The sequence below is a fragment of the Epinephelus fuscoguttatus genome, linkage group LG4 (genome assembly GCF_011397635.1).
Source record: "Epinephelus fuscoguttatus linkage group LG4, E.fuscoguttatus.final_Chr_v1".
Classification (NCBI taxonomy): Eukaryota; Metazoa; Chordata; class Actinopteri; order Perciformes; family Serranidae; genus Epinephelus; species Epinephelus fuscoguttatus.
Window position 1 is genome coordinate 13,071,455 of NC_064755.1, and position 27,474 is coordinate 13,098,928.

The following is a 27,474-nucleotide window of genomic DNA, read 5'->3' on the forward strand; positions in this document are numbered from 1 at the left end:
AGACTGTTATTGTCTCTGTCACCATCACCATACATGCATCATACATGTAGTGTACATGTCTTATTATATATGCACATTATATTGTATATATATTGTTTACATGTTACACATACTTCTACTGTGCAGGCACCCTTTATAGTATATACTATGTTTACATATACGCACACACACACACACACACACACACACACACACACATATACATATATATATATATATATATATATATATATATATATATATATGTGTGTGTGTCCTTTACATTCGACTATCTTGTGCAATTTTTCAGTACAATGCTACACACAATGTGTGTATTATCATATCTATTTAATGCAGTCATCCATGATCTGTATTAAGGCCCTTTCAGACACAAGACAAAATGAAGCCACTGCACTCTCAAACCTGTTATTTCCAGTGGCTTGCACCGTGCCATTGTGTTATTTTTATTTTATCTTATTTGTGTTTTAGTCATGTTTCTTTCATCTTGTTAATTTTTTAGTCATCACTGAATCACTTTTCCTTATCTCTTCTTTTTAATCAATAAAGTTTATCTTATCTTTGTTCAACAGTAGTACAGTTAGAGGACTTGTGTAGAGAGACTTTAGAGAATAAAGGGTTTATGATATTGCCGCTCAACATGTCCACCAGTCAGATGTTGTATTTTAAACCATTTTTTAAAAAGGCAATTGACATTGAACAAAGTTACTAGTATAACGAGGTGAACTAATACGATGTCCTTTGTTATTCTTACATTCCTCATATATTCTGTGTTCTGAGCAGAGAGCCATTGTGCACTACCTCCTTTCCAATCCAGAGCAAACCTGTTGGGTGCTGGATGGCTATGATGAGTTTCACAGCAAACTCACCAGACAAGAGCTGCAGAGAGAGCTATTGGACCCAGAAAAGCCTCTGCCTGTTGCAGATCTCATCTCAGCACTGTTAAATCGTCAGCTTCTACCAGGATGTACTGTGGTGGTCACCTGTCGAGCACGCGATGTCATTGATTTGGAGGGCATATCAGATAAAGTAGGGCAGCTGCTGGGGTGGGACCGCCACGCGATCAAGGAGTATGTGGACAACTTCTTTCGAGTCAAAGGTGATGTCATGCATTCTTTTATATTTACATTGTGTTATTTGTTATTCTGCAGAGAAAAAGTGTCATGATTCAGTGTGGGAGGGTGGCAACAAGAGAAAGACCCAAATGCAAGTATGCAGTAGGATCATTTCAATGGTTTATTCATGAAATATAGCTTACAGGCAGGCAGGCAAACAAACAGGTAGTCTGTACCAAACTGGGAGGGCAGTAGGTCAGGCAAGGCGGTATAAGGCAGACAGATAACAGAAGCTTAAAAGCTACATTGAAAAATGAAAACTACATTGCAATTTTGATAATTTGACAGAGTAACAAAGAATCTGGGCTGGAATATAGAGAGTAGCTGATGAGGTGGACAGGGAAGGCCAGACAGAGCAGCAGAGCAGATGCAGGAAGTTAGAAAAGAAGATGGGTAGGTTGTCAGGTAATGGGGAAAGACCAAAGGCACCTGGTGGATGGATGGAAAAAGGCAGATGAAGGTCAGTTACTTTTGATTTGGAGGGGGTGGGGGTCTGGAGCCAATCTTAGCTGACATTGCTGACAGGTCATCAGTCAATCACAGGGCTGACACTTGATACAGACAACCATTCGTGCTCACATTTACACCTTCGAGCAATTTTGGGTCACCAGTTAAACTGACTTGCATGTCTTTGGATTGTGGAAAACTGAAGGACCTGGACAAGGACCTGTAAGGTGACAAGTGCCTCCATTAGTTTTACATATTGTATACAACATGCTTAGTTGTTTGGTTGACTGTTGTTATTTGGGTAACTTGGTTGTGGTCAACAGTAACTATGGAAAATTGCTTAATAACATTATTTTTAAGTCCCCTTAAAACATAGTTACATTAAGGGAGAATACAAACTTTACTTGTCATCAGGAGTATGATGTGACTGATGAAAACAGTTTTAAAAATATGTTGTGTTGCTTTCTAAAGTTTGAGAAAATAACCTATGATGATGTCATTAGGGAGACTTTAAATTATTAAGTTGCATTATGGGAAGTTTAGCTCCCAGTGTACTTGGAGCTCTAACCAAGATTATATTAAATAGTGGACATAGCCACTTTTAAAGCCTTGAGTTTGGCATTTTGGCTGTCACCATCTTGGATTTTTGGAGCCAGAAGTGACCACATTTAGATGGGAAGGTGAAGGTAACCTTAATACTAGCTGCTAGCTTTGTTAGCATGATGCATTTACCGCCATTGTTTATTTTGATAATGCAAATGCTAATATTCGCTACAGAAAAAACAACAACAACAACAAAAAAAACAGGCTTACAACCAATAAAACAAAATGTATTTACCAGAAAAAATGAATATCTGACTTCTCAAAGGGTCTTTGGGTACAACCAAATGCTGACCAAGACTCTCGTAGGTTACCAAAATGTTACAGTTAACTTTTAATGCACTGTTAATACACTTAAACAGGGACAGCTACTGCACTTTGTAAATCTGGGGTTACGCCATGGTTGCGTTATCCAATAATATGCAGTGTTGGTAAGATTGCTTTTAAAATGTAAAAGATTAAAGATTACTAGTTACCCTGTTAAAAAAGTAAAGAGTAATGTAACCATTTTAATTACATTATCAACGTAATGTAATTTAAATTTGATTACTTTTCATTCTAACATCCTTTAAACTGCAAGAAAAGCTGATGTTTGGAAATAGGCTGTGGCATAAGAGGGCATAACTGCATGGCAAAAAGATTCAACACAACAGGATGAATGCTACATTGTACTTATAAACTTTTTACAGAGAAAAAAAAAACAAACTGTATTTGGGTGTAAACCCATTTTGATTAGTTACTGTGATTTAAATACATGTTTTTTCTCAGTAACAGATTACAATTTCATCTGTTTACATCTAACTAGTTACTTCCCAATACTGATAATACGCTACCTTAAAGTGATAGTTCTTCCCAATTGACACAAGCCAAAGTTGCCTACGGGTTACATCTGTAACAGGAAACCGATGGAATTGGGAGCCGGCGATGTTTTTATTCCCACAGCTGGGGAAATCACAAGTTTGCACCATTTTGGTATTCCTCTGTTTACCTACAGCAGCTGACGAGGGTGTGTCATGAGCCTGAGCCAGTGTTTGCGCTGTAGTAGTAGGTATGTATAGGGCTAGTACATCTTCTTCCTCACTAATAATAGTCTACTGGTTCTCTGTTGGAAACAGCCGATGAAGTTTTCGTTAGCCGTTGCTATGCACCTGCATGGCGTGGTGATGAACTGTTTTATTGATTTCTGTTGGCGTGCTGTCTTGCAGGCCTGCACGGCGGAGTGATACTGGCCAGAAAATAGTCCCAATTGATAGCAAAGTCTGACGTAATGTGGGGATGTTTTAAAATTATTGAAATAGTCTAACAAAACACATGCATACTTTTTTTGTAGCTTAAAACCTTTTGGTCTTCAGAACTACTTTTTCTCCGGTAAGCTACGGGCGATTTCTCAGAGCAGGAGGCTTGTTGAGAGTAGTGACACCGTCACATCAGAGCTACAGATGGTCAGCGTTTCACACAACTTCATGTCCAAAAACCTGAACTATCACTTTAATAACATTTAAATGTATGAGTTACACTAAAATCCATCCTCTGTACAGTTGTAATGAATAGGGAAAGGAGCTATAGAGACTCAAACTGTTTTTTTTTTTTTGTTTTTTTTTACCAGGCTGTAAATATTCTGCTGTTAAGATGGGCATTTTAACAGGGGGTTCTGTGGGGATTGTCTCACTCTTGGAGCCAGCCTCGAGTGGCCATTAGGAGTACTGCAGTTTTTAGCAGTAATGTGTTGACTTCATTTTTCAGCCCCATAGGTTGCTGCTTGGCTTGAACCATATTAGGAATTACAAGATCAAATTGAGGAAATGTTGGGTGTATATGAAGCACCAAATTGCTAGTGTACCCCTTTAATACTCCGGAGGATATTAGATCAGTTATGTTTAGCTAAAAGAACAAACTTAATGCTAAGATTATTGTGTGTCTGGCATAATTGTTGTAAAATTAGCTTTTAAAAGGACCTGCAAACAGAATGAACTAATGCTAGTATGAATCAAGTGATGTGGGTTGAACTCATTTAATGCAGTTTCCTCATGTGTGTTTTGAAATTGACCTAGCGCACCCACACGTGTTTTACGTTAGTCTAGCTGACCTCTGTTCAGCTTGATGTTGGGCTGAGTGTCAGTATGCTGGGAGGATCTCTAAACTTCATGTAATAAGAAACATAGCAGGAGAGTCAGGGAGATGTCAATAAAGCCCACTGTGAACACACCCGCACAGTCATAGAAGAGGTCTGATCAGGCAAAGTAGGTGACACTAATTTATGTTTCAATTTCAAAGGTCACTCAGCAAACAAAGCTGTTGGAGTGCAGGCAGCAGATCTGCTTCTCTCTAGTCGACACTTACTCGCCATGTCATACCTCCCTGCCCTCTGCAACATCTGCTGTATCTGTCTGGAGCATTTACTGCTGGAAAGGGGAAACCCAAGAAAGATGCAGATACCAGAAGAAGCACTAAGTGAGACAAGGAGAAAAGCGGGAGTAAAAGACGAAAAAGGAGTACAGATTCCAGGAGGAGGAAGAGAAGAGGGCAGTAGAGGAGGGAGTTACGTACAAAGGGGAGACCAAGGAGGAAGAAGGGGGAGTGAAGACATAATGATGGATGGGACAAATGGTAGAGCCCAGTTGCCTCCTGTACAAGTCCAGATACCCTCCACCCTCACCCAGGTCTACCTCACTGTTCTTGGAGCCTTTCTGAGCCATGACCCTGATAAAAGAGGAAGGGATGACGAGCCAAAGACCACAAGAGTTCTACAGAGGTGAGGGCTAAGTAGAGCACTTAACATGAAAACACCACTTCCCACCACTGACACACCATGCATAACACAGAGTTTTCAATACATTTGATTGATAAGATGAATTCAGAGCTTGATCTTTCATTATTAAGGCATTTTAATATTTTAAACGAGAGAAGTGATCCAGGAAAACCCTTCATAGGATTTAGGAGTCTTTTAAAAATGACAAAAAGATTCTACAGTGTCTTCATTTTAGTGAGAGGCTTGTTGTTTGAGGTATTTATCCATAGTCTAATAGTCAGTGTATAACATACAGTAGATGTTGGCCGGCACACCCCCAGTTTGGAGAAGCAGGCTAGAGTCTGAAACGGTAGTTAAACAAGGGACTGCTGTGGAGGGGCCAGCAACAAAATGTATTTTAGCCACCTAAAAGAGTCCCATCAAACAAAAAGAAGAAAAAAATCAATATCAGTTGAGTGTACGTTGTATTTCAAAAATTTTCACTGCTTTACTTTGCCGTCAGACCGCAATCTCCAACGGGAACTGTAGCTCTCTCTTTGAGAAAAACAGTGATTTAACATCACTGAACACTGGAGTTCTTGTCTACCACTCTCTTGATCAGTTTGTTTGTTTTTGTTATTTTGTGACTTCGGTGTTTAAAGGGTTATTTCAGATTCACCAAAATCACACAATCAAACTAACTAACTTATTTAAGCAGCCGTAGGCCAGCACCTCTAATGATCATTGAGCCAAATTTACCATTGTTTTGTCAATGGACTCTGGTGGCCTTGACAAGAGCATAGATAAGGAACTGAAGCCCTTAGTCCATCAGAACTTGCTGTCTGACGGAAAGATAAAGGGGTGAAAATATTCTCAATATAGTGTGCACTTAAAGTGATACTGATTTTTTAGGTGGGTCTTTTTTAGGTGGCAAAACATGTTTTGCTGCTTCCCCCTCCACAGCAGTTCATTGCATAGTTTCTGTGTCAGCACTCCAATGGCTTCTCCAAACTGTTGGCGTGCTGACAGTAGGGCTGCAACGATTAGTCGACTAATCAATGACTAATCGACTATTAAAATATTCGGTGACTATTTTAGTAGTCGACTAATCGGTTTGAGTCATTTTTCATAGAAAAGTACTATAAAAGTACCCCAAAATACCCCTATTGCAGCTTCTTACGGTCAAATATTGGCAGCTTTACACACTCTCCCATGACGGTGTACTAAAACCCTTTGGCGTGAGTATAAAACAAGACATTAGATGACATAATTTTGGGGTTTGGGAGAGAGAAAACGACATTTTTCAACATTTTAACACATTTTCCAATGAAATGATTAGTCGACTAATCGAAGAAATAATCGATAGATTAGTCGACAATGAAAATAATCGTTAGTTGCAGCCCTAGCTGACAGACATCTACTGTATGTGATTAACTGACTATGGAAAGGTACCCCATACAACCCCACTTCAAAAAATCCAAACTTTCCCTTTCATTTTACCCAGTTTTCACTTTTACATAATTAATTATACAAAGTTTCAATGCAGCAAATGTTTGTGATTTGTTATTTGTTGTTGTTCTCTGTTTTCGGCCTCTTTGTGCAATCGGCGTGTACGCTGACCAGTCTGAGTCAGTATCAATCGGAGTTGTGTGAGCTGAGTCAGCTGGCCTGGAAAGGCTTGGAGGACAGCAAGATCCTCTTCATGGAAGAAGATATCACTCAGGATGTTTTGAAGTTTTCAATCAGGACAGGGCTCTTCTCACAGGTCAGACTTAGCTGTACACTATGTGTGAATATGTCCTCTGAAACTAGAGGGCGGTGTTAGTTTTGGAAGGAGGTAAGAGTTTGGGGAGGGGTGTGTGTGTGTGTGTGTGTGTATGTTGTTTTGGGGAGTGGCTCCTGTTGGTGTCAGTCAACACTTCACAAGAGTTAGCTCAGTTCAGTTTACACAGATTAAAATGATTTTGATATTTGAACTAAATTCACGGTTCCAAAAAATTATCTAGCTTAAATTAATTTCCTCTCTTTTTCAAATGAGTTTTCTGAGCTATTCGTTTTAAGTAGAATCTCCTCCTCCACTGCCCACTTCCCAAACTACATGACTCACTCTGTACTACCATAGAATCACAGACAGAGAATCCTTTTAAAAGCCAAGGAAAACCTACGTAGGTGTTACCGCTTAAACAATGCAGCATATTATGCAGAGAGCGAAGATAAGAGGTTCAACAATTTATTTATTTTTTTTTTTTTTGATGCAATGGAAATTTTTCTTGAACCAAATCATGCAGCAGTTCAAATCCATAAATAATTAAGTTCATATGCTTCCAAGTGGGCTGATATAGGCTCCACCACTGGCTTCATTGCAGTCTCTATAGCTGAAAGATGTGTTATAATTTAAATTTAGAGAAAGCATTAATGAAAAAATAGGGGAAAAAAAGACCACGACTGTGCCACTGTCAGTTTGCGGTCTTACTCTCTGTTAATGGTTTGTTGTGATCATCATTTACTCAAAGATATTTTCCAAGACTGCTCAGATTCTTTAATTCAGGGTGTCGTTTCAAATTTGTTGTGGCTATGGCTGACATCGTGAAATGTTCTTCGTATCTTAACTCTTCCATGCTCATGAAATGATCAATCTTTTCATGTAATTTATGTCACTGTCATGTACTGTCTGACATTACCCTCTGGCCAAAACTTCACCATAACAATACGTTGTCCATATCATCCTGTCAGGTGGAGCTCAGACGTGAGGATGGGATGCTTGTCAACTGCTACTGCTTCATTCATCTGACACTACAGGAGTTTTTGGCTGCAATCAGAATCATGACCAGCACTGATGTTAGTGACATGCAGCTCAAGAAGAGGTAGGGAACTGGATTCAGAAAAGCCAAATGTGACTGAAAAGAACATGTTTATATTTGTCAAGGAAACTGCAGGCTTCCTTTATGGAGCTGTCAATCAGATGACCTTTACAAACACAAACTTTCCTTAAAAGTTCTGTATGTAGCATTCAGAAAATTAATATAGCAGTAAACCACTATTTGCTATGTAAAGATACAGTGGAGTTATGGCATCCTGAACCGAGAATGAAGTCACATTATCTCTGTGTGTTGTAATCCGAGCATCTCTGTTGTTTGTAGTGGTAGTACATGTGTGTACCCCACTGGCTAGCTCATCACCGCCGTTTTGTTCTGTGCTTATGTAGTGATTGCCACTGATATGGGGAAGGTGTCGTAGTAGTAGTTGTCCCTTCAGAATTTTTGCCATTGTTTAGCACTGTTTCTGGAGCTCGCATGGTTAGCTGCTAGCTTCTGGCTCACGCACTTCCACGTTGAGAGCTGTGTGCAGACAACTCACAAGACCTGAATTTTACTTCGAGCCTCTTTAAGTTGTAGTAATTGCACACTGTGCCTGTACCTGTGCATAGAATCAGTTATAATTACAACTAGCTTGTTTTTACACAACATTATCAGCTTGCTCTGCATTTCCTCCATATATTTAGTTTGTGCCTTTTGACAGAATTGTCAAATTATCAGCTGAGTGACACATTGGAAACGGATGTATATTAACATTATAGCACTGGCTGTATGATCCAATTTTCAAAATATTCTCAATACCAATACCTACTTTTGTGCTTCTTACGTTGAATGAAACTCCTGTGCGCCCAACATCAGGTCAGGTAAAAGCCAGCTGCATGTGCACTGCCACCAAACTAGAGCCCTGTAACTTAAGCTTGAAAAATCATTTAGAAAATCCTAATAATTGTTTTCAAGCATTGACCAATCTTGGAGGTTGTATATAAGTATCTAAATCATCAGTGTGCTAGAGGTACTTCTGCATTTTCTGAGTAACAACACAAGTTGCAGAGCACTACAGAATGTCAGCATATAATGTAACACTCTACCAGGAACATACCAGGAATAACCCAGCCATGGAAAAAGATGAGCCGTGTAAGCTGAGCACACCGTGAGATGTCCTTTCTCCCTAGAAGGAATCCAGAAACTTACTGATGCAGGCACAAAGCGGATGGTCCAATCACAGCACTGGACACTCTGGGGGTCAGCAGAAGTGGAAAGCACCGACATAGCAGGAGGTCACTTCTGTCACCCTATAAAAGCCTTCTTCTGAATAGACACATTATATACTAGACACCATCTTGTGCTGGGATCAAAACAGCCAGGAAGTCAAATCACTGTTAATGGTGCAAAGGAACAAATGACATGAGAGAAGCAAGTTTGGCAAAACAGCTGAACTGTGCCAGATTTATTCTGCACGTCCTAGATTGCACTGGCTCAGTGGACGGGAATGATTCATTAATTCTAAGGTATAGCTTTCTGTGACTAATAATAAATGTGGGCCAGGGGCATAAAGTACTTTAGGCTCACACCATACAGCAACCTTTGCACTCATCTTTTTTATGATCTCAGCTATACACCTGTAAAATTTTGTGCAGACAGACAGACAGACATGTAAACACCTGGCAAATACTCAAAACACTTTTGTGGTAGTTTCCATTACATTAAGTGTCTACAGGACCACATTTTGCCATTATGACACGCACACACACACACACACACACACTGACCACTTGCTGTCACGGCTTTTAATTATATATGTTATATATATAACAGTCTGGCAATATCCCAGGCTTCAAGTCTGGCAAAGGATTTTTTTTGTGTAGTGTTGTATGATCAGTTAAACAATCAAAAGCTATTAAAACCTTGGTCTTTACTTGTATCCTACTCTGTGCACTTAATAGTTCATTAACTTCATTAAAATGTGTGTGACAGCAATCCCACTGAAACACCTATTGGAATATTCCTCCTTTTTAAAATCCTAACTGTGTCAGTCATTATTCTTAACACGCGATCAATTAGCAGTCTAATTGTACAACTCCAGAGAACATAAATATTCACATTAGAAGCACACTTGAATTTTATTTACCCACGTACCCTGATGCATTAATAAGGCAGGATGACAATTGCCAAAACTGTGTAACCAATATATTTCTGTTTAGTTTGTATAACTTCATGTTTACTCCACTTGGTTAGTTGGTTTCTAAAAATCAGTCTGAACAGGAAGTGGACCAAAACTAAAGTGCAGCAACGTTCATTAACCAACGTTTTTTTTCCCTTTATCTGGACCAAATGAACCAATCAGCAGGTGTGAAAGTGTGCGGAGGCTCCTTTTAGCATACAAACAGCGAACACCCTGGGAATTCTGAGTAAAATTACTCAGTGGTTTGCTTCTGTAAGTGCATAAATAAAAACTATGAACATTTTTCTCATGCCAGAATATGTCATTGTCATATGACGATCACTTGTCAAAGCAGGACAGTGTGTCTACTGTACGTGTACGTCATGCTTCCCATCTGGCTGGAAAGGCCAGGATCTATCCTCTACACAGCAACATAATGTAAGTGTGTACCTTAATATTAATCCAGATAAAATATTGACTTTACTCTGTCCTCTTCCTCACTGCTCTCTCAGATTCAGTCTGAGAACTCGCTGGACGACCAGGTCAGACCAGAGGACAGTCTTCACTGACTCCCTGCACCAGTATGTCTGTGGTCTGGCTTCCCCACACTGCACTGCAGCCTTAGTTCAATTAGCCAAGACCTCTGGTGGAACAGGAAGCCAAAGTTGGGTGCAACAACGACAAGCTCTTGTTCGAAAACTGCTTAAAAACCTCTGTCACAGCAACACCCTGACTGGACCAAAGGTAGAATATAAACTGAAGTCAATTCTGACAGAATAATGTATTGTTGAACTTTAACCCATTCTCGTTGTTTCTTTCCTGTTTCTGATTCTTCTTACATCTCCCCAGATATTGGAGCTTTGCCACTGTGTCCAGGAGAGCCAGGACAACCAACTAGCTAAGGAGTTTGTGGGGACGAGACCCACCCTGGAGCTGCGCAACATCTGGCTGTCACCTAATGATATTGATGCTCTGGCTTTTGTAGTTAACTCAGTAGGTGATATTGGCATTGGATTGGACTTTGGAGCATGTTCAATGGAGCTGGAGTGTTTAGATGTGCTGCCAAGGTGTCAGTACATTCAATACCTCAGGTACAAATACACACACACACACACACACACACACACACACACACAAAAATTCAAACAGTTTGAAATAGCTTCAGAAGCAAAATTTGCCCCATACGTCATATTGTATTCATCCTTGGGGGATTTCTCTTCTGTTGGAGACCCATAGGCCTCTAGTTTCCCGGCGCAGTGCAGGGTGGTGCAGGGTGGTGAACCCTGCTCAGAGCTAGTTTTGAGCAGTGCAACCCGAGGCGTGCTCCGTTTGGTAGTTTGGCTGACTGAGGTGCGCTGAGATGGGTGTGGTGGCGCAGCAGGGGGAGGTGTCGACAGATCCAGCTTGGCGCAGTGACAGTTTCGTGCCAAAAGGCTTCACCGAAGGTGTGCTAAAAGTTCGCCAACTGAAACCAGGTCTACTGTCAGCGCAGGCGGAGCGCAGCCGGTGTAAGTGGAAGTTTGGCTGATCGGCGGACAGTGTGCACACGTCACCAAAATCTCACAGGCAGGTTTCCAGAATGTCAGGCACATTAACAATGCAATAAATACCCACACAAATCACTATTCAATGCAACTATCTGCAATCACCTCCGCCTCGCCCGATCTGCGAAACTAGGGGCCATAGTCTCTAAGTGTGAACAGAAAAATTGCTGGCAACTAGCATCTAGCATTGAGAGGCTAAGAACTATTTTATGGCCAGAGGAAAAGTGTGCTTGAGGAGCAGTTGAAATGTGTCATTGTATGGGAATGATACAGTAGGACTGATGGTGTTGAGCTGTGAAGAGTCTGAAATCTGTTGGGCTTACAGTTAAACGGCAGCAGTGGATGTGGCTCCGGAAGGAACTGCTGCTTTGCCAGTAACATTCCTCAGCTGACTGGCCACCTGTTCCACATACTGTGAATCTGACTAAAGCTCTTCATTTCCTGCTGTGTTCTTGTTGTTGGCTAAGTCACTCTTTAACAAGTCATGCAGTAGCCCGGACTCAAGTGCAAAAGGACAACTGACACCATTAAGGGACATTTTATTAGACCAACTCATAAAAGAACACCTACACACTGTGTACACATGTAACTCAACTCAAATATAAAACAATAAACAGAAAAGGCAGAAAGATTAAAGGGAAACTGGCCAGGACATTGACTTAACTGTAAAAATACAAACAGATTCTATGAGAAAAATTAACTGAGACTGTAGTTCTTGAGTTCTGCACACTAGACATAGTAAACTCAAACAGCAACAAACAGAGGTTTTTACTCTTTTTCTACTTGCATGGACAAGTCTCCAACGGCAATCAAAATTTGATCATAAGTTGATACCGGCAGTAAGTGTTGCCAAAAGTGCTCAAGGCCCCTTTTTTATTGGTCCCAGTGTCGGTGTCACAGTGCTCCCATGCAGTCATACCTTGCTTGTTGCAAAAAGTATTTGTCACCCAGGAGTGTGTACTGTCAAACTATCAAGGGAGGTGAAGCTCTCTTTAGGGGCCCCTCTTAAACTATCAGTACGTTTACATAAACAGTTAAGTCGAGCTATGGTTATAGCTCAACTAGGCCATTTAATTGGACTACTGTCCTTGTCCGAGTATACAAGCACGGGAAGGGAATCAGTTATTGGCCGAAGTTTGTCAGACTCCGTTACCATAGGTGGCGTAATGACCCCTTTCTGCTTGTTAGTATTTGACCTTTTTCTGGTTGACCTCTTACATCACAGATCAAACAATTGACAAACAAGTTAGCTATGGTTAGCTAGTGACAAACTGGTACCATGTGGACAACTTTACAGCTCTGTACATTTCGTCCATCCAAAAATGCACGCCTCTGCAGGACAATTTCGCCGTGTTGTTACTGGCTTTTTGTTGTATTTTGAATTTAATGCTATTCAACCTCTGGCTAAAAGGCCGGGGCATGCACAGAGTGCCTAGGCCAGTTTGGGTCCAATTGACTGTATACATACAGTAGTAATTCAACACCCAATCACATTTTCTGGGTGTGTTAGTCCAACTTTGAGAAACTCGATTTAGTAAGATTTCAGTCGGACCAACATGTTCACATGTATTTGAAGAGTCCATTTTTTGTCAGACTAACACAGTAAATCATTTTTCTCTACTGTCATGTGAACGCACTGACTAACTGTATAATAAATGGAACTGGTAATGTAAATACAGCAGCAGTAGTAATTATTATATTGACTATAGAAGTTTGTAACCAGCAGATTCAGCTGTTTTGTTAATTTTCAGTGACATTTTCTTTTGTTTGCTCAACAAATTTGACATGCTTTATGGGAGTCTTGTATGTCAGCTTCCAATCTAACATGAAGGTTTGTTTCATTAATTTTCCATTTCACTATTTGTGTGCCTTCAGTTTTCGCAGCCGCAAGTATGGTGACAAATTTGCCGAGAAGCTGTCTTCCATTCTGCCAAAATTCACAACCCTGAAAAAACTAGAGTAAGATTTTTTTTTTCTTGTCTTCTTTTTTCTCTATTTCCTTTTCACAGTCTGTCCTCAGAATCTGTCTTTAATTCATATATAGCTTAGCAAGTGTGGTGTACCTGAAATGCTTTCAGGCTATACTCACAGACGGAGGCAGAGCCAGGGGTGGCTTCTGGGGCTCCAGCCTTCAGTGTTATTTCAGAAGCCCTGAATCTTTGCTATTCCCTAAAGAAATCTGATGAAATTGAATAAATGTTCTTCTGTTGACCTAATATTCAATTCAGAGTATTGAAGACAGAATTACTCTGCATTGTTTTATTGTTGATTTGCAGATAGAGCAGCATAGATTATTACGGCATGGATTTAAATGTAGATCATTTGTCAACTAAATACTGATTCTGTGAACTCTATTCCAGTATAGTTATAACTACAATAGTTTAGTTATGCTGTTTACACCAAATACCAGCCTCTTCCTAAATTGTAGATTTTAGTCATTCTGTTACCTCAAATGGCTTGAAAAATAGTGCATATAGTTATCATAAATGGGGAAAAAATGCCCCTGAAAAGCATGCCCCCTGACTCCGCTAGGTTTGAGCTGAGCCCCGAATGTTTTCGACATCCGGCTCTGCCCCTGCTTGCAAATCAACGTAATTGTCTTTGAAATACTGTACGGAATGTAGTAGGAGCAGTCAGCTCTTAACACTCCTACGACAATAAGTGGATGATTTTGTTTTTGTCTTTTCAAGGTTTTGTGGTGCCAGTCTGACCGCCACAGGAGCGGCTTGTTTGGCCTCTGCTCTACAGAACTGTCCAGACATAACTGAAATCAAGTACATTTGCTTCACATACTTTCACTGCTACAGCAAATAACATGTCCTTTGTAAAGGTCCTCAATTCGTTGGAATTGAGTGAGCATATTGTTGTGATGCTGACTCCTTATACCTGATAAAGTGGTGAAATATTTTGGGTGCAGGTCTAAACTTTAACACTAAGCTTTTGTGTTTGCTTTGCAGTCTGAGTGACAACAATCTGAAAGATAGAGGAATCGAACACATAGCAGATTTTTTTCCCAAACAACCAAGACTGGTCTCAGTAAGGTAAGTACACTGCCAAAGAGATGGTATTTCTCAATAACCTTAATATCTCAAGATCTGCAGATTTTTAGCCGATTCCGTGCACAGGAGTTAATTGTGTGTGTTTGTGCATCTTGCAGGCTGGGTCGAAACAACAGCTCACTGGAAGCAGTGGACTATCTTATTGGGAAAATGTCTTCCTGTTTGAACATCCAGCACCTTCATGCAGAGTATGACCACACCCAAGCACGTGCACACATACACAGCGCCAACTAGTTGTTATTTTTAGCACAGAGGCCATACAGTACATCCACAGAGGCTCACCATCATGAAGTCTGTCTATCACACTTTCAATTTTTGACTACTCACTTTGTGCTATCAGTTTGGCACTGTCAGCATTTTTGCAGCCAGAATATCTTCTCAGTCACATGCATCCTTGAATATTACAAACCTACTTTGCAGACCTCAAGGGAATTAAGTAAAATGCATCAAAAAGTAAGAAGGTAAACATTGTTATACAGCTCATATACAGTGTAAACGTTTTTGTTTTGTTTTTTACAGTGGGAAGAAGGAATTGACAGTAACTTTCTCCCAAAACTCTGATCTGATTAGGTGAGTTTCACCGACAGATAAACATAATGAGTAACTACACACCAGTAAATAAACATACAGTGTGTCTATGAATACCATTTTGATCAAATCAATACAGCACATACTGGACTGATGTCTTATTTATGCTTTCTACTCTGCAGCCATAAAACTAAGTCTGAACCAACAATCAGGTGAGACGTTTGATAGTAACTCTCTAATCAAATGTTGACCGCTGTCCAGATCTTTACTAACGCAGCCAGTTTCCTTGAAGAACTTTGCTCCTCCTTTGAACAAGGTGCTTCTACCTTGCCTTTTTTCCCAATCTTGGCCTGAAACAACCCCTGAATCTTTGACAGAGCTACTTCAGAGCTGATTTGTGTGCTGACTGATTTTCACATTATGGAATACAGTTTTGATGTTTAGCACGTTTTAAAATTTGTTGATAGGTTTTAATCTTGTGAACGTTTGTTTGCCAGCTTGTTGAACCAGAAATGGAGTAAGCCTGAGATGCAAAAAATTGCAGAGTCATTGGCGCGTTGTCCTGCCGTGGCTAGCCTGGAGTAAGTAACCCCTAGTACACCTCTTTTTAAATTTAGTGTGATACAACCTACCTAGTGTGGTGGTTAGCACTCTCGCCTCATAGCAAGAGGGTTTCCGGTTCGATCCCGGGCGTGGGAGCCCTTCTGTGCGGAGTTTGCATGTTCTCCCCGTGTCAGCGTGGGTTTTCTCCGGGCACTCCGGCTTCCTCCCACAGTCCAAAGACATGCAGATTGGGGACTAGGTTAATTGATAACTCTAAATTGTCCGTAGGTGTGAATGTGAGTGTGAATGGTTGTTTGTCTCTATGTGTCAGCCCTGCGATAGTCCAGGGTGTAGCCTGCCTCTCGCCCGATGTCAGCTGGGATAGGCTCCAGCCCCCCGGCGACCCTCAAGAGGATGAAGCGGTTAGAAGATGAATGAATGAACCTACCAAAAGAGACAGATGCAGCACTGAGTACAATGACAACAGCCAGTCATTTACTTATTGTTTTATCGGAGTTCCTGGCTGAACTATACACAATTGCCAAAAGTAAAAAAAAGTAATTACATTTCAAGCATCCAATCTAAGTAGTTCTTAGAAGTCTCTCGTGAATGTCATCACTTCCCTTTTTGTCATCAGAGCAGAATACTGAAATTAAAAAATAACTGAAATTTTGTGTGTTATCATCAGACAGCCAGCACTATAATTTGGCACTGCTGGTCAAATTTTGCCTGTGTATCAGATTGGCTCGTTTGTAAGAGCACTGTTCATATACAGTATGTTCATTCAAATCGTAGTAATGAATTTCTGTTTGTGTTTGTACATCCTAGTGTGTCTGGAGACCATATGGATGTTGAATGTCTGAGGATGCTGACTCAGTTTTTGCCAAAGTTCAACGTCACCGACAAGATCATGTAAGACTGCAAAGTACCCATCACAAAGCACAAGAGTGACTTAAAGCTACGTGTATTTTGCATTTGACTGATTTTCAATTTTCCTGCACAACATGCCATGTCGCTTTATGCTAAAGTAGCATGAAGACATGTAATGCACTGCTTAACTTGTAGTGGTTTAGGATATGTGAGTACAACTAACAGAGCTCAGCATCTATCAGAATTGAACAGCAGCAGTTTGTTTGATAGTCATACGTCTCCTCAGTGTGAATGAGAGCTGCTCTTCAGTGGAGGGTTTGGTGGTTCTGACTGCTCTGCTGTCTGATTGTCCTGCTGTGGTGGAACTTCACATCAGGTACAGACACACTTGTAATGTGCATTATATACTATAATTGCACACATGCTAACACTTTTAAAAGAATACTTCAACCCCCAAATGACCATTTGTATAGCAATTAATTCTGTGTTACCTCACATTTGGAAATAAAACGTTGTTTTTCTTGCATGCCTCTGCGGTGAACAACAAAATAGAAAAAAACCCTGAGAAAATTGTTGATCAAATGAAGTCATTGGGGGCCACGTTAAACAACAGCAAAACTATATCAAAACATCTGCATACTCTCATTTGACTCGTGCAGCATAAATAAAGTCTACTTTTTCCAGTTTTATGCTCAGTACATCGCATACACATAGATTTTCACAAAAATTTTTAGTATTTACAATACCGATATATAAACAGCACAGGGGCGCTAGTGGTTGTGAGATTTTTCTTTCTCTTTATTGAAGTATTCCTTTGAAGCGTTGTACCAACAAATGCATGATTTTCGTTACTCACATCTTGTCACTGTGTAAAACAACCAACAATATTTAAATTAAACTTTGTCATAAAACATTGGGAGCATTCACAAATACTCATAAATGATATAGTTATGAGAAGCTACATAAATAGTGACATCACCACGGCCATGTAACTTTGATTTTTTCAAAAATGTTTCAGACTACAGAGTCCTGTCCAGGCGTCCATAGTGTTCTCTAAAGGAAGAGACAAACCTGCAAATGAAAAATCTAAAATGCTCTGGTATGTATGAAATTATTGTCCCTGTGTAACAGCTCAGTATTTCCAGGTTTAAACCCAAAAGCACAACTCAGAGACCAGGCAAGTTAAGTTAAAAGTTCAGTTTTACTTGTGGTCAAAAATAGATAAAAGACAGGCAAGAAGGGAATGCAAACTTGTCCAGTAATCAGGCAAAGCAGGCAAAGATGATGTTAACAGGCAAGTGAGATCAGATCACAAATGGTCAAGCTAGACGCAGCTGGAGACTCACTCTAATGCCAGATGTGAACAGACAGACTTAATGCTGTCCACTCTGCTCACCCAAGGCACATGTTAATACCAGGTGTGAACAGGGCCTAAGTTGAAAGCACTTAAAATGATCTAGTGGAGAATGAATGGGAGTGGGCTGGTAAGGGGTAAGTGTGAACAGGTGGGCAGGGGAGGTCAGGGAATGGGAAATGGTGGTAACGCAGAGGTTACTGCAGGGCAGGAGGGAGTGGCAGGATCTGAAATGACAGGAGAGTTGGTATATGGCAAGCAGATAGAAAATGTGTAACTAGAATCAGGTTGCAACACACTGTAACAGTTTATTACGGACATTTGGATGCATCCTGTTGCAACAGAATATGTAGCGATCACTCAGTTAAATAATGCAGTATCAGGAAGAGAAGACATGTTTAAAGACATTAAAAAATAATCTGCTTGGAATAATGATTTATGTTTCATATAGTTTTCCCACAGAAAGTTTAATTAAAAGTTTAACAGCAAGACAAAAGTTGTCTTCTCCTTCACTGATAAGTCAGTTCTCACTCAGTGTATGTGCACTGTAGGTTTCAGGTTGTTAAACTTAGTTTAAGGTGAGCAGAGAGAAACCTACCAACTGTAACAGATGAATATGTTATTGTGTCAAACTCTGCACATGCATCACTGCACAGTGAAACTCAAACATCCAGGTGAAGCAGCAACAAGCAAAACATTGTTTGAGCGGAGGGGAACTTCATTTTATAACTATGTATTACTGAATATTACTATCACTGGTGATGATGATGATGATGATGATGATGATGATGACGGTGATTCTCAAGCTGTTTCCTCCGTCAGTCTCAGCTGCTGTGCTCTGCTGCCGACACATCTGGAGAGAGTGTTGAGGAGTCTGGGAACCTCATCTGATCTCACTTTGTTGGAGTAAGATACACAAAAAAACATAATCAGAAAACACTTACCTGTCAGTGAATCTTTATGCACCATATGTGAAAATCTGCTATGAAAAACAAACATATGCATTTATAGTCTATAGTTATATGTAATGATGATGACTTGTTTAACCTATAATGGCATGTTGTACCTCATTAACAGTCATCATGTGCCTGCATGGTAAATACAGATTTGGCCTAAGTCGTAATGCAACGTTATATTTATGATCTTTGCCCTGTGTTTATATTTGTTTGTCTTTTATTTTAGCAGCTACCTATGCTGTGCCCTTTCTTTGTTATTATTTTAATCCCACATTCTTGTCTGTCAGTCTGTCCAGTAACTGTTTGGGCAACAGAGGTCTGAGGAAACTGTTGGACGTCGTTCCTTGTCTTAGTAGCATCCAGGAAGTAAAGTAAGACTCACATATATAATGGTAACAAAAGATAAATACAAAACTGTAGAAAAAAAAGAAAACATCTGAAACTTTACTGGTGATCTTTATAGCAAGCCAACAATATAAGGATGTATGATATGTATTTGATGAGAATGAGTGGAGGAGATGTTTTAAATGAAACATTAGAGTCTGTGTTGATCTCATCTAAAATATTTGGCAAAAGCAGAGCTGTTAGTTTGTCACCAAACAGGTTCCAAAAATAAAACGGATTCAGTGCTGACAGCTGCTAGGTTTACCCCAGGGTGTTATTCAGTGTGAATGGCTCACTCAGAGCTAGATAATGTCCTTCCCATGGCTCATTGTTATTTTGTGTCTGTGTGTTTTTCAGTGCCAGTAACAATGGGATTGGCATGGAGGGAGTGGTGATGCTGGCTGGTGCTTTGTGCTCCCATAACAACTTAACACAAATTCACATCAGGTACTCTTTGTCTGACATTTTTTGGCAAGTAATTGCTTTATAAAAGCAGGAACTGAGTGAACACCTGTTTCACCAATGTGGCATGCTGTCAGTTAGAACTACAACAGCTGATGAATGCTATTTACAAAACTGGGCTGTCTACGCAGTAGAAAGATGCAAAAACAAAACAAAAATTGCAGTGCTACTGTAATGTCAGTGTTGAAATGTCTGTGATGAGACTGATGCAGTGGCAGGAGTAATGGGGCCTTTACTTTTTGATGCTTTTTGTCCTTTTATTACTTGGTAATACATCACTTAGTGAGTAGACTTCAATTTCTGGAAAGAAATGGTGGTGTTGCTTTGTGGTGCAGCTACGGCCATGTAACGCATCTTGCACATGATTGTAGTTTGTTCCAAATCTGACTCACTGAAACCAAAGTGTTTCCATACCAGAGTTTGCTTTTCCTTTCTTCTCGACTAGCGGCTTTCTGTCTGCCATCTCACAAGCTCTACCAACTAAGTTTCAAAGCAACCACAGAGGCGATGCATCGTGATTCACAGTTGTCAACTCATGCTGAAACTTCTGTTTGGACTATGGAGGGAGGGGCCAAGCACATCCGCTGGGAAGGGGCTTCATTTACAAAATCCATAGCCACATTCTTAGACTTGTTAAGTGGCACAAAATTGTTTTATCTCAATTATCTTGTTTTGAAAATCAATGGAAGCCAGAATTGTTATTGAAAATAAGTCAGATTAATTGCCCAGCCCTAGGTGGTAGTGGGCATACAAAAGAGTAAGAGGTACAATCTATAGGTGAAGCAACAGCTAAAACTGGATTACCGTTAGCAAACAAGCAGGGAGATATGGGGCATGCAAGATGGAGGGAAGCATACCACAGTTCATTTACACATACTACCCACATTCTGATGACACAAAGCTAGTTGAAATTTGGCAAAGTATCCCTATTACGCTTAGGTTTGTCTGTTTTTAAAATAAAGTATATATATGCCATAGAAATTTGCAAAAAAATGAATGGTGTTAATCCGTTGTGTCCCGCTGGATTTACAGTGATGGAGGCAGAGAGCGGGTGATCTTGAAGTTCTGCCCTGACAAAAGGTAGAAAAGCTGCCTCTGTGAATTCCTCCACACATCTTGATACCACTGTCTGTATTTTCATGTGTCAGCTAATAGGCTAATTCTGTGCTCTTCTTTGAGGCATGACAAACAGCAGCTAAAGATGTTCAGGTACAGTAAGCCGATGAAGAGTTTGAGGATAAAATACACATTTGACATGCTTCTACCTTGAGTTTTCTTTAAAATACAAACAGTCTACCATCAGTCATTACTTTACAATTAATTTCTTTAATGCTGTAGGATAAACAACAGCTGCCTCATGCCATCCGATATAACCACACTCTGTAAAAGACTGGTCCAGTGTCGCTCCCATTTGGAGTTAGAGTAAGTTTGATCATTGTACATCCAGATATTTCATGATTATGACCAAACAGGAAGACAGTAATATACTTTGATGTTGTGTCAGTTTGTCTCACAGCTCACTGACAGACAAGGCTATTGAGAATCTGCTGAAAGTCCTTCCAAAGATGGCGTCTCTGCAGAGAATCAAGTAAGACACATGCATGAATTATTAGTGTGGGTGGTTTTGTGTGGGAGTAAAGATTTCTCTAGTTGGATCCAGATTTTTTTAATGTGAACCTTTAATAATTGCTGTTGGGGGCATTAACAAGTTTGAAGTCTTTATTTGTTATCTGCACAGCAATCCCAGTGGAGCTGTCCAACAGTGAATATGTTTACATGCACAAAATATTCAGCCTTATACAGATAGTAGAAACAGTGTACAAGTGCGGTGTGAGTGACAAAGAGTGCAGCTCCAGAGCTCAGGAGTTCATCATCAGTCAGTGCAACAGATGGAGGAATTGTATGGAGAGATTGTAAAACCATGTTCAGATATCAAGATGGCAAACATATGTAGATGATGGCACTGTCCAGAAATTATGCAAATGTTTTATGATACAGGTAACATATATACACAGAAATGAGTCTGGAAATTTAGAAGTTTAAGAAAGAAACAATGTAGACGAGCAAGCAATGTGACTTAGCAATGTGCCACTTGACCAGTGTTAAGTGTTAAGGTTCAATGATACCATGGTGTTTCACACATATTTTCCCCCTGGCACCACATAATATTTATACAATCAGCACAGTTTCAAGATTAGTGTCACCAGTTTAGGATCTGACCAAATGTTTCTCCTTCTTTTCCTGAGTTGATTATGTATTTTACATTGGTTAATGGCCAGAAAAGGGTTTTATGCAGAACATTATGATGTCGCAGACCTTTTGGATATAAAATGTAATGATTTGATCATTTTGTCCCATTTGACATTTGTGTGAAATTTTTGTCATAATTAGCATATGAATTTTTGAGCTATGGCCAAAAAAATATTTTGTCACATTACACTGACTCTGACCTTTGACCTCTGACCACAAAATTCTAATCAGTTTATACTTCAGTCTAAATGGGTCCAAGTTCGTGTCAAATTAAAAGAAATTCCCTTAAGGTGTTCTTGAGATATCATGCTCACAAGAATAAGATTGATGCAAGGTCATGGTGACCTCGACCTTTGACCTTTGACCATCCAAATCTAAGTAGTTCATCCTCAAGTCCAAGTCAACCTTTGTGCTACATTTGAAGAAATTCCCTCAAGGAGTTCTTGAGATATTGCATTCACAAGAATCAAACAGACAAGGTCATAGTGACCTTTGACCTATGACCACCAAAAACTAACCAGTTCATTGTTGAGTCCAAGTAGACATTTATGCTAAATTTGAAGAAATTCCTTTGAGGTGTTCTTGAGATACCACGGTTACAAGGATGGGACAGACTTACTGACAGCCCGAGAACATAATGCCTCCGGCCGCAGCTATCGCTGGCGCTGAGGCATTACAAAACACACACACCTTTAAAAGTGGTGGCCCAGTATGAACTCATCAACCACTCTCCTGCGGCCTCCTGGGTGTCACCTCGGGGGAACCTTTTCAAATTGTGCGCAAACGTTCTCTTGGACTCCACAATGAACTGATTAGAATATAATGTTTAAAGGTCAAGGTCACAGTGACCTTGGGTCTGTATCATTCTCGTGAATGCAAAATCTCAAGAAGGCCTTGAGGGATTTTTCTTAAATTTTTCACAAATGTTCACTTGGACTCACGAATGAACTGATTAGAAATTGGTGGTCAAGATCAAAGGTCAAGGTCACAGTGACCTCACAAAACATTTTTGGACATCACTCAAAAACTCATACACTGATTATGACAGAATTTCACTCACATGTCTAAAAGGATAAAATTATAAAGTGATGACATTTTATATCTAAAAGGTCAAAGGTCAACTTCACTGTGACATCATAATGTTCTGCAGAAGATCTTGTCTGGCCATTACTTAGCGTCATATCACTGGAACAGAAGGGGAGACATTTGGTCAGATAGTGAACTGATGTGCGTGAAGCATCCATGTTTCCACAGACATGGATGTAAACTGTTAGTTCAACTTGAGTGGTTCATGGAGACAAACAACCACAGGGGGGTAATTCTAATTTCTGATTGTGCTGAGTCGAGTGTCAACTTCACCACACAGTTTGATTTCAAACTGGTATGCTTAGGAGAAATATCACAAAACAGTACTAATAGTGTTAATTTAAAACAATGACTTTAAAAGATCTTGAACCCAGCATTTATTTGGTGTATTATTATTAATTACCAGCTTCTAGTTTCATTTAAATCAACCCTATCCTCTTCTCCTCTTCAGTGTCAGCCACAGCGTCGCATCCACAACTGAAGCACTGATGTTGGTCAAATGTTTGACTGTCAGTCAGCGAGTCACATCTGTGGAGCTCAGGTATTACTGTTTTTTTGTTGTATCATGGCAGCCTGTTTTGTTGTAGTGCAATAAAAAGGAGTAATTCTCCTCACTTTGTTATTAATTAATATCTGTCACTGATAATGTTTTTGTTAAATACCGTTTCAAACTCTTCTTCAGGCCTGAGACTGAAGCTTTCATCCAGTTTGACAGTGTGAAATCAGAGCAAGCCAGCTGCAGGTCTGTGATCTGCAAGCAACATCTTAAGTTCACTGTCTTCTGATATAACAAAAAAAAAAAAAATGTGTGGGTGTTTGCTTCAACAGACTGTGTAGATTCTTCTAGTCTCTGTTTCCATTTGACTGTCAGTGTGTGTGGTTCAGTATGATCATAAAACTCTGCCGTCTACAACAACTGAAAATGGAAAACGGAGGCAAAAATGGCAAATTCCGCTGCCTTTTTTTGAACTGCTAAACGGGCAGCACACATCATGTTAACCACCACAAAACAAAAAAACCCCAAAGATTTTATGGCACATAGGAAGCAGGTCATGATCGTTTACAGATAAGTAACTGATTCTCTTATTATGAAGTGTCAGTTTGAAGTTCATTTGGTGGAGCTGTTTACTCTGCATGTTGTGTGGCATATTTTTCTTGATCAGCAGAAAACAAAGAAGTGCTTTTTCAGCAAAAGAAAAGACAAGCGTGACCACACCATTAACCGCACCTTAATGCCTTGTCTGTCTGTCTGTCTGTCTCTCTGTCTGACTGACTGACTGTTTACACACAGGTTAACTCATTGTAGCCTCAACAGTGACAACCTGGAGAAACTGCTCGAGATCCTACAGCAGGGTCCTCAGCTGTCTGACCTGGAGTATGTGTAACCCACAAAACTCACACACAAACCAAATCTCATACATTAGCGAACACCCACATACTATGCATATCTACTGGCATCAATACTTTTTTACACACTGTTGGTTTGGATGCTGAGTTATTCTTTCCTTTGACTGCAGTTTGTCAAGTAACAAACTGGGAGATGAAGGAGTCAAGCGTTTCTTGGATTCTCTACAAGAGCTTAAAATCACTAGCTACGCAAAGTAAGATATGAAATATTGATGTTTGCAATTTTCAGTTCTATATAGAGAAAGCCAATACATAGTTATCAGATGTTTTTCTATTACTCTCAAACGTCAATATGGGAATGAACAACAAAGGTCACTCACAGTATGTAGATGGAGAAAAGTTGGCAGTAATGTAGAACATATAATAGTAAATAGGTTAGATATAAAAAATGAAAACACTTTACTGGTCTTCAATGTGTCTTTATCCACAGTTTGAGCAACAATGGCCTGACCCAGCAGGGGCTGTTGGAAGTGGCCAGCACACTGTGCACCTCTAACAACATCTGCAGTGTGGAAGTCAGGTGAGTTTGTGCAGTGTGGATATCGATGAGCAAAGAGCCAAGAAAGAAATCAATTCAATTAATTCATGAAAGCATGAAAAACTGCAGAATTAACAAAGTATTCCTCCCTGTCTGTCTTTTTGTCAATGGCCTCCACTTTCTGATGTCTGCTGGTAGTTTGGAGGAAGAGGAGAGGTGTCTCATCTGGTTTACACAATATGAAGGTTGTGTAAAAACGCTGAGGTAGGACAAAAATCCAAAATTCTGATAATACAAGTTACTAGCACAGGTAGGACCCCACTTAAAAAATACTTCACCCCCCAAATGCATTTGTGAAGAAAGCTTTGTTTTACCTGCATGTGGAGAAAGATTCCAAAAACTGAAACAAATCTCGATCAGTTTAAGTCATAGAGGTCTGTATTTAACAAAAGCAAAACTATTATCAAAACATCTGTTGACAAATGTTCACACAGCTCATGCAGTGTGATCCAAGTCTCATTTATCAAGCGGTATGCTCAGTACTTCCCGAACAGACAGCCCTTTCAAACCGGTAACTGAACTTATTTAGGCTCTCTTCAAAGCCAGACTCTATGGACAGAAATAGTAAATTTACTTTACCGAGTCACCTAGTCTACTTCTGCCTTGCGCTGTGGTTTGTTTGTGTTACTGTGTGACTTCTGTAAATCTGAGCAAACCCTTGAAAACTCCAAAGTTACTCAATAGCAGGCAAAAACTAACTGATTGAGGCAGAAGACCTGCAGTTTTTGTCAATGGAGTCTGGCTTTGAAGACAGCATAGACAAGTTTCACTTTTGTTAAATACCCTGTCGGAAAGCGCTGTTTGTTTAGGAAGTACCGAACACACAACTTGATAAATGAGACTCTGATTATACTGCATAAATTGTATGAGTGCTTGGTAACTGATATTTCCTGATATAGCTTTGCTGTGTTTGGTCATCTATGACTTAAACTCATCATGAGTTTTCTCCATTTTTGGATTCCTCATTCACTTTGGAGGCATGCAAGAAAAACAAAGTTTTCTTTGCTAATTCAATGTAACACGAGGTGAGTAACTGATATACCAATGGTCATTTGGGGGGTAAAATATTCCTTTCACTAAACTCATTGTGATGACCAAAATACAGTTATAACTGCACATGGCATTTATCAGTTAGGCAGTATGTACCTTTGACCTACCTCCTCATGTTTTGAGTTGTTATTTGTTTGTTCTTCTTCCTCCAAACTTTTCTGCCTGTCTGCCAGTGTCAGAGAGAGCAGTTTGGAACGTGATCATCTGATCAGATTAGCAGAGATCGTGTCTACCTGCCCCAGTCTGACCAAACTGGAGTAAGTACACCTCCGTCTTCAAGACCACTTTATACTGTAACTTATTTACAACTTCAGCTTTTGAGGAATTGAAGGAAAACAGATATCATATTTTTATGTAATTGCTTTCATGAAAACTCTTTGTATTATGAAAGCCTCTCAAAACCCTCTGATTGTAAAGCCCCTTGATGCAAATTTGTGATATATGATACTGGGCTATACAAATAAAACTTGACTGAAGATTTACCCTTTTAAACAAGGTCTAAACAATGAGACCTAAGGTGTTTGTCTTTCATTCAAGTGACTTATTATTAGCATTATTGATGTCTTTCTTGACAAATGTAATGAGTACTGAGCTTATAGAAACTGATCAGAAGGACATCTACTGGTGTGTCAGAATGTCTAGTGTTTATTTTATTACTCTGTGCTTGGTCCACAGTTTCAAGAACAATTCCCTGCAGTCAGACTGGATTGAAGACTTTGTGAAACTGTTTAACAGCAGTCAGAAAGGATTCAGTGTCAGGTAAGAAGGACTGCAGTAGATTTGGTTGCTTGCAGAAGTTTGGACACCCCTCGTCAACATTTCCTTTACCGTGAATAGCAAAGCAAGTTAAAGATGACCTGATTTCCAAAAGGCACTAAATTAAAGACTTTTTCACGCCACTGTAAAGCTTCTGTCACTGTGTGGGAATCATTCTGTGTAGCCTGTTTCTTCCACTTCAACGCTATTGACTTACTAACCTAAAAGTAAGTTGTGTCAGTATTCCCTCTTAAATTTTCAGCGATGGAGCTCTTAGGTTTGCTTTTTCTCAGCATACAGTCCATATTGTTTCTTAGTCTTGGCTAAACACATCTCTGTTTCTGTTTAAAAAGCTTATAAAATGTGTTGAACTGCTGAATTATATTGCTGAAATACTGACCTGTATCACACTCTCTCTGTCTTGTCAGTATTGATGAACGTTGGATCAGAGCTGAGGAAGCTGTCAGGTTGGTGTGTCGTTGTCTGGACGTCAGCAGGAACATACAAACTATCAGGTGAGATACGCAAATGCATGCAAATGAACACACACATTGGAAGACTGTACACTCTTTGCAGTGAACACATATTCAAACACATTCAAACTCACTGAAGAATGTCCCACAGCACCACATGTATATTGTTATGTCTAACAGTGCTATACACATTGCATTTGCAGGGTTCACCACACCACACTACACCTGTCTTTGATGAGGTCCACTGAACTGACCTCAGTCAGGTAAATACATTGACACTATAATACGTTCATCTTTTATTGTGGGGAAGTTTATATGTGGTTCACTTTAATGTAAACTTAAAACAGTGG

At 39.8% G+C, this 27,474-nt stretch overlaps 1 protein-coding gene across 2 annotated transcripts in view; it reads left to right on the top strand.

Annotated features, from left to right (window-relative positions):
* The window catches only part of nlrc5 (NLR family, CARD domain containing 5), a 58,064-nt gene that overhangs the window by 12,581 nt on the left and 18,009 nt on the right, over positions 1–27,474 (top strand). For both annotated transcript variants that reach the window (XM_049573244.1, XM_049573245.1), the window contains exons 7-39: positions 781–1,096; positions 4,434–4,911; positions 6,511–6,652; positions 7,621–7,751; positions 10,377–10,608; positions 10,714–10,955; positions 13,284–13,367; positions 14,099–14,182; positions 14,366–14,449; positions 14,566–14,655; positions 14,987–15,037; positions 15,178–15,207; positions 15,493–15,576; positions 16,367–16,450; positions 16,695–16,784; positions 17,427–17,507; positions 18,585–18,668; positions 19,006–19,089; positions 19,460–19,549; positions 20,597–20,644; positions 20,744–20,773; positions 20,903–20,986; positions 21,069–21,152; positions 23,352–23,441; positions 23,583–23,642; positions 24,192–24,275; positions 24,418–24,501; positions 24,738–24,827; positions 24,984–25,049; positions 26,069–26,152; positions 26,571–26,654; positions 27,080–27,166; positions 27,328–27,387. In XM_049573244.1, coding sequence (XP_049429201.1) covers positions 781–1,096; positions 4,434–4,911; positions 6,511–6,652; positions 7,621–7,751; positions 10,377–10,608; positions 10,714–10,955; positions 13,284–13,367; positions 14,099–14,182; positions 14,366–14,449; positions 14,566–14,655; positions 14,987–15,037; positions 15,178–15,207; positions 15,493–15,576; positions 16,367–16,450; positions 16,695–16,784; positions 17,427–17,507; positions 18,585–18,668; positions 19,006–19,089; positions 19,460–19,549; positions 20,597–20,644; positions 20,744–20,773; positions 20,903–20,986; positions 21,069–21,152; positions 23,352–23,441; positions 23,583–23,642; positions 24,192–24,275; positions 24,418–24,501; positions 24,738–24,827; positions 24,984–25,049; positions 26,069–26,152; positions 26,571–26,654; positions 27,080–27,166; positions 27,328–27,387 — 3,596 coding nt within the window. The remainder of the gene's footprint in view (positions 1–780; positions 1,097–4,433; positions 4,912–6,510; positions 6,653–7,620; positions 7,752–10,376; positions 10,609–10,713; positions 10,956–13,283; positions 13,368–14,098; positions 14,183–14,365; positions 14,450–14,565; positions 14,656–14,986; positions 15,038–15,177; positions 15,208–15,492; positions 15,577–16,366; positions 16,451–16,694; positions 16,785–17,426; positions 17,508–18,584; positions 18,669–19,005; positions 19,090–19,459; positions 19,550–20,596; positions 20,645–20,743; positions 20,774–20,902; positions 20,987–21,068; positions 21,153–23,351; positions 23,442–23,582; positions 23,643–24,191; positions 24,276–24,417; positions 24,502–24,737; positions 24,828–24,983; positions 25,050–26,068; positions 26,153–26,570; positions 26,655–27,079; positions 27,167–27,327; positions 27,388–27,474) is intronic.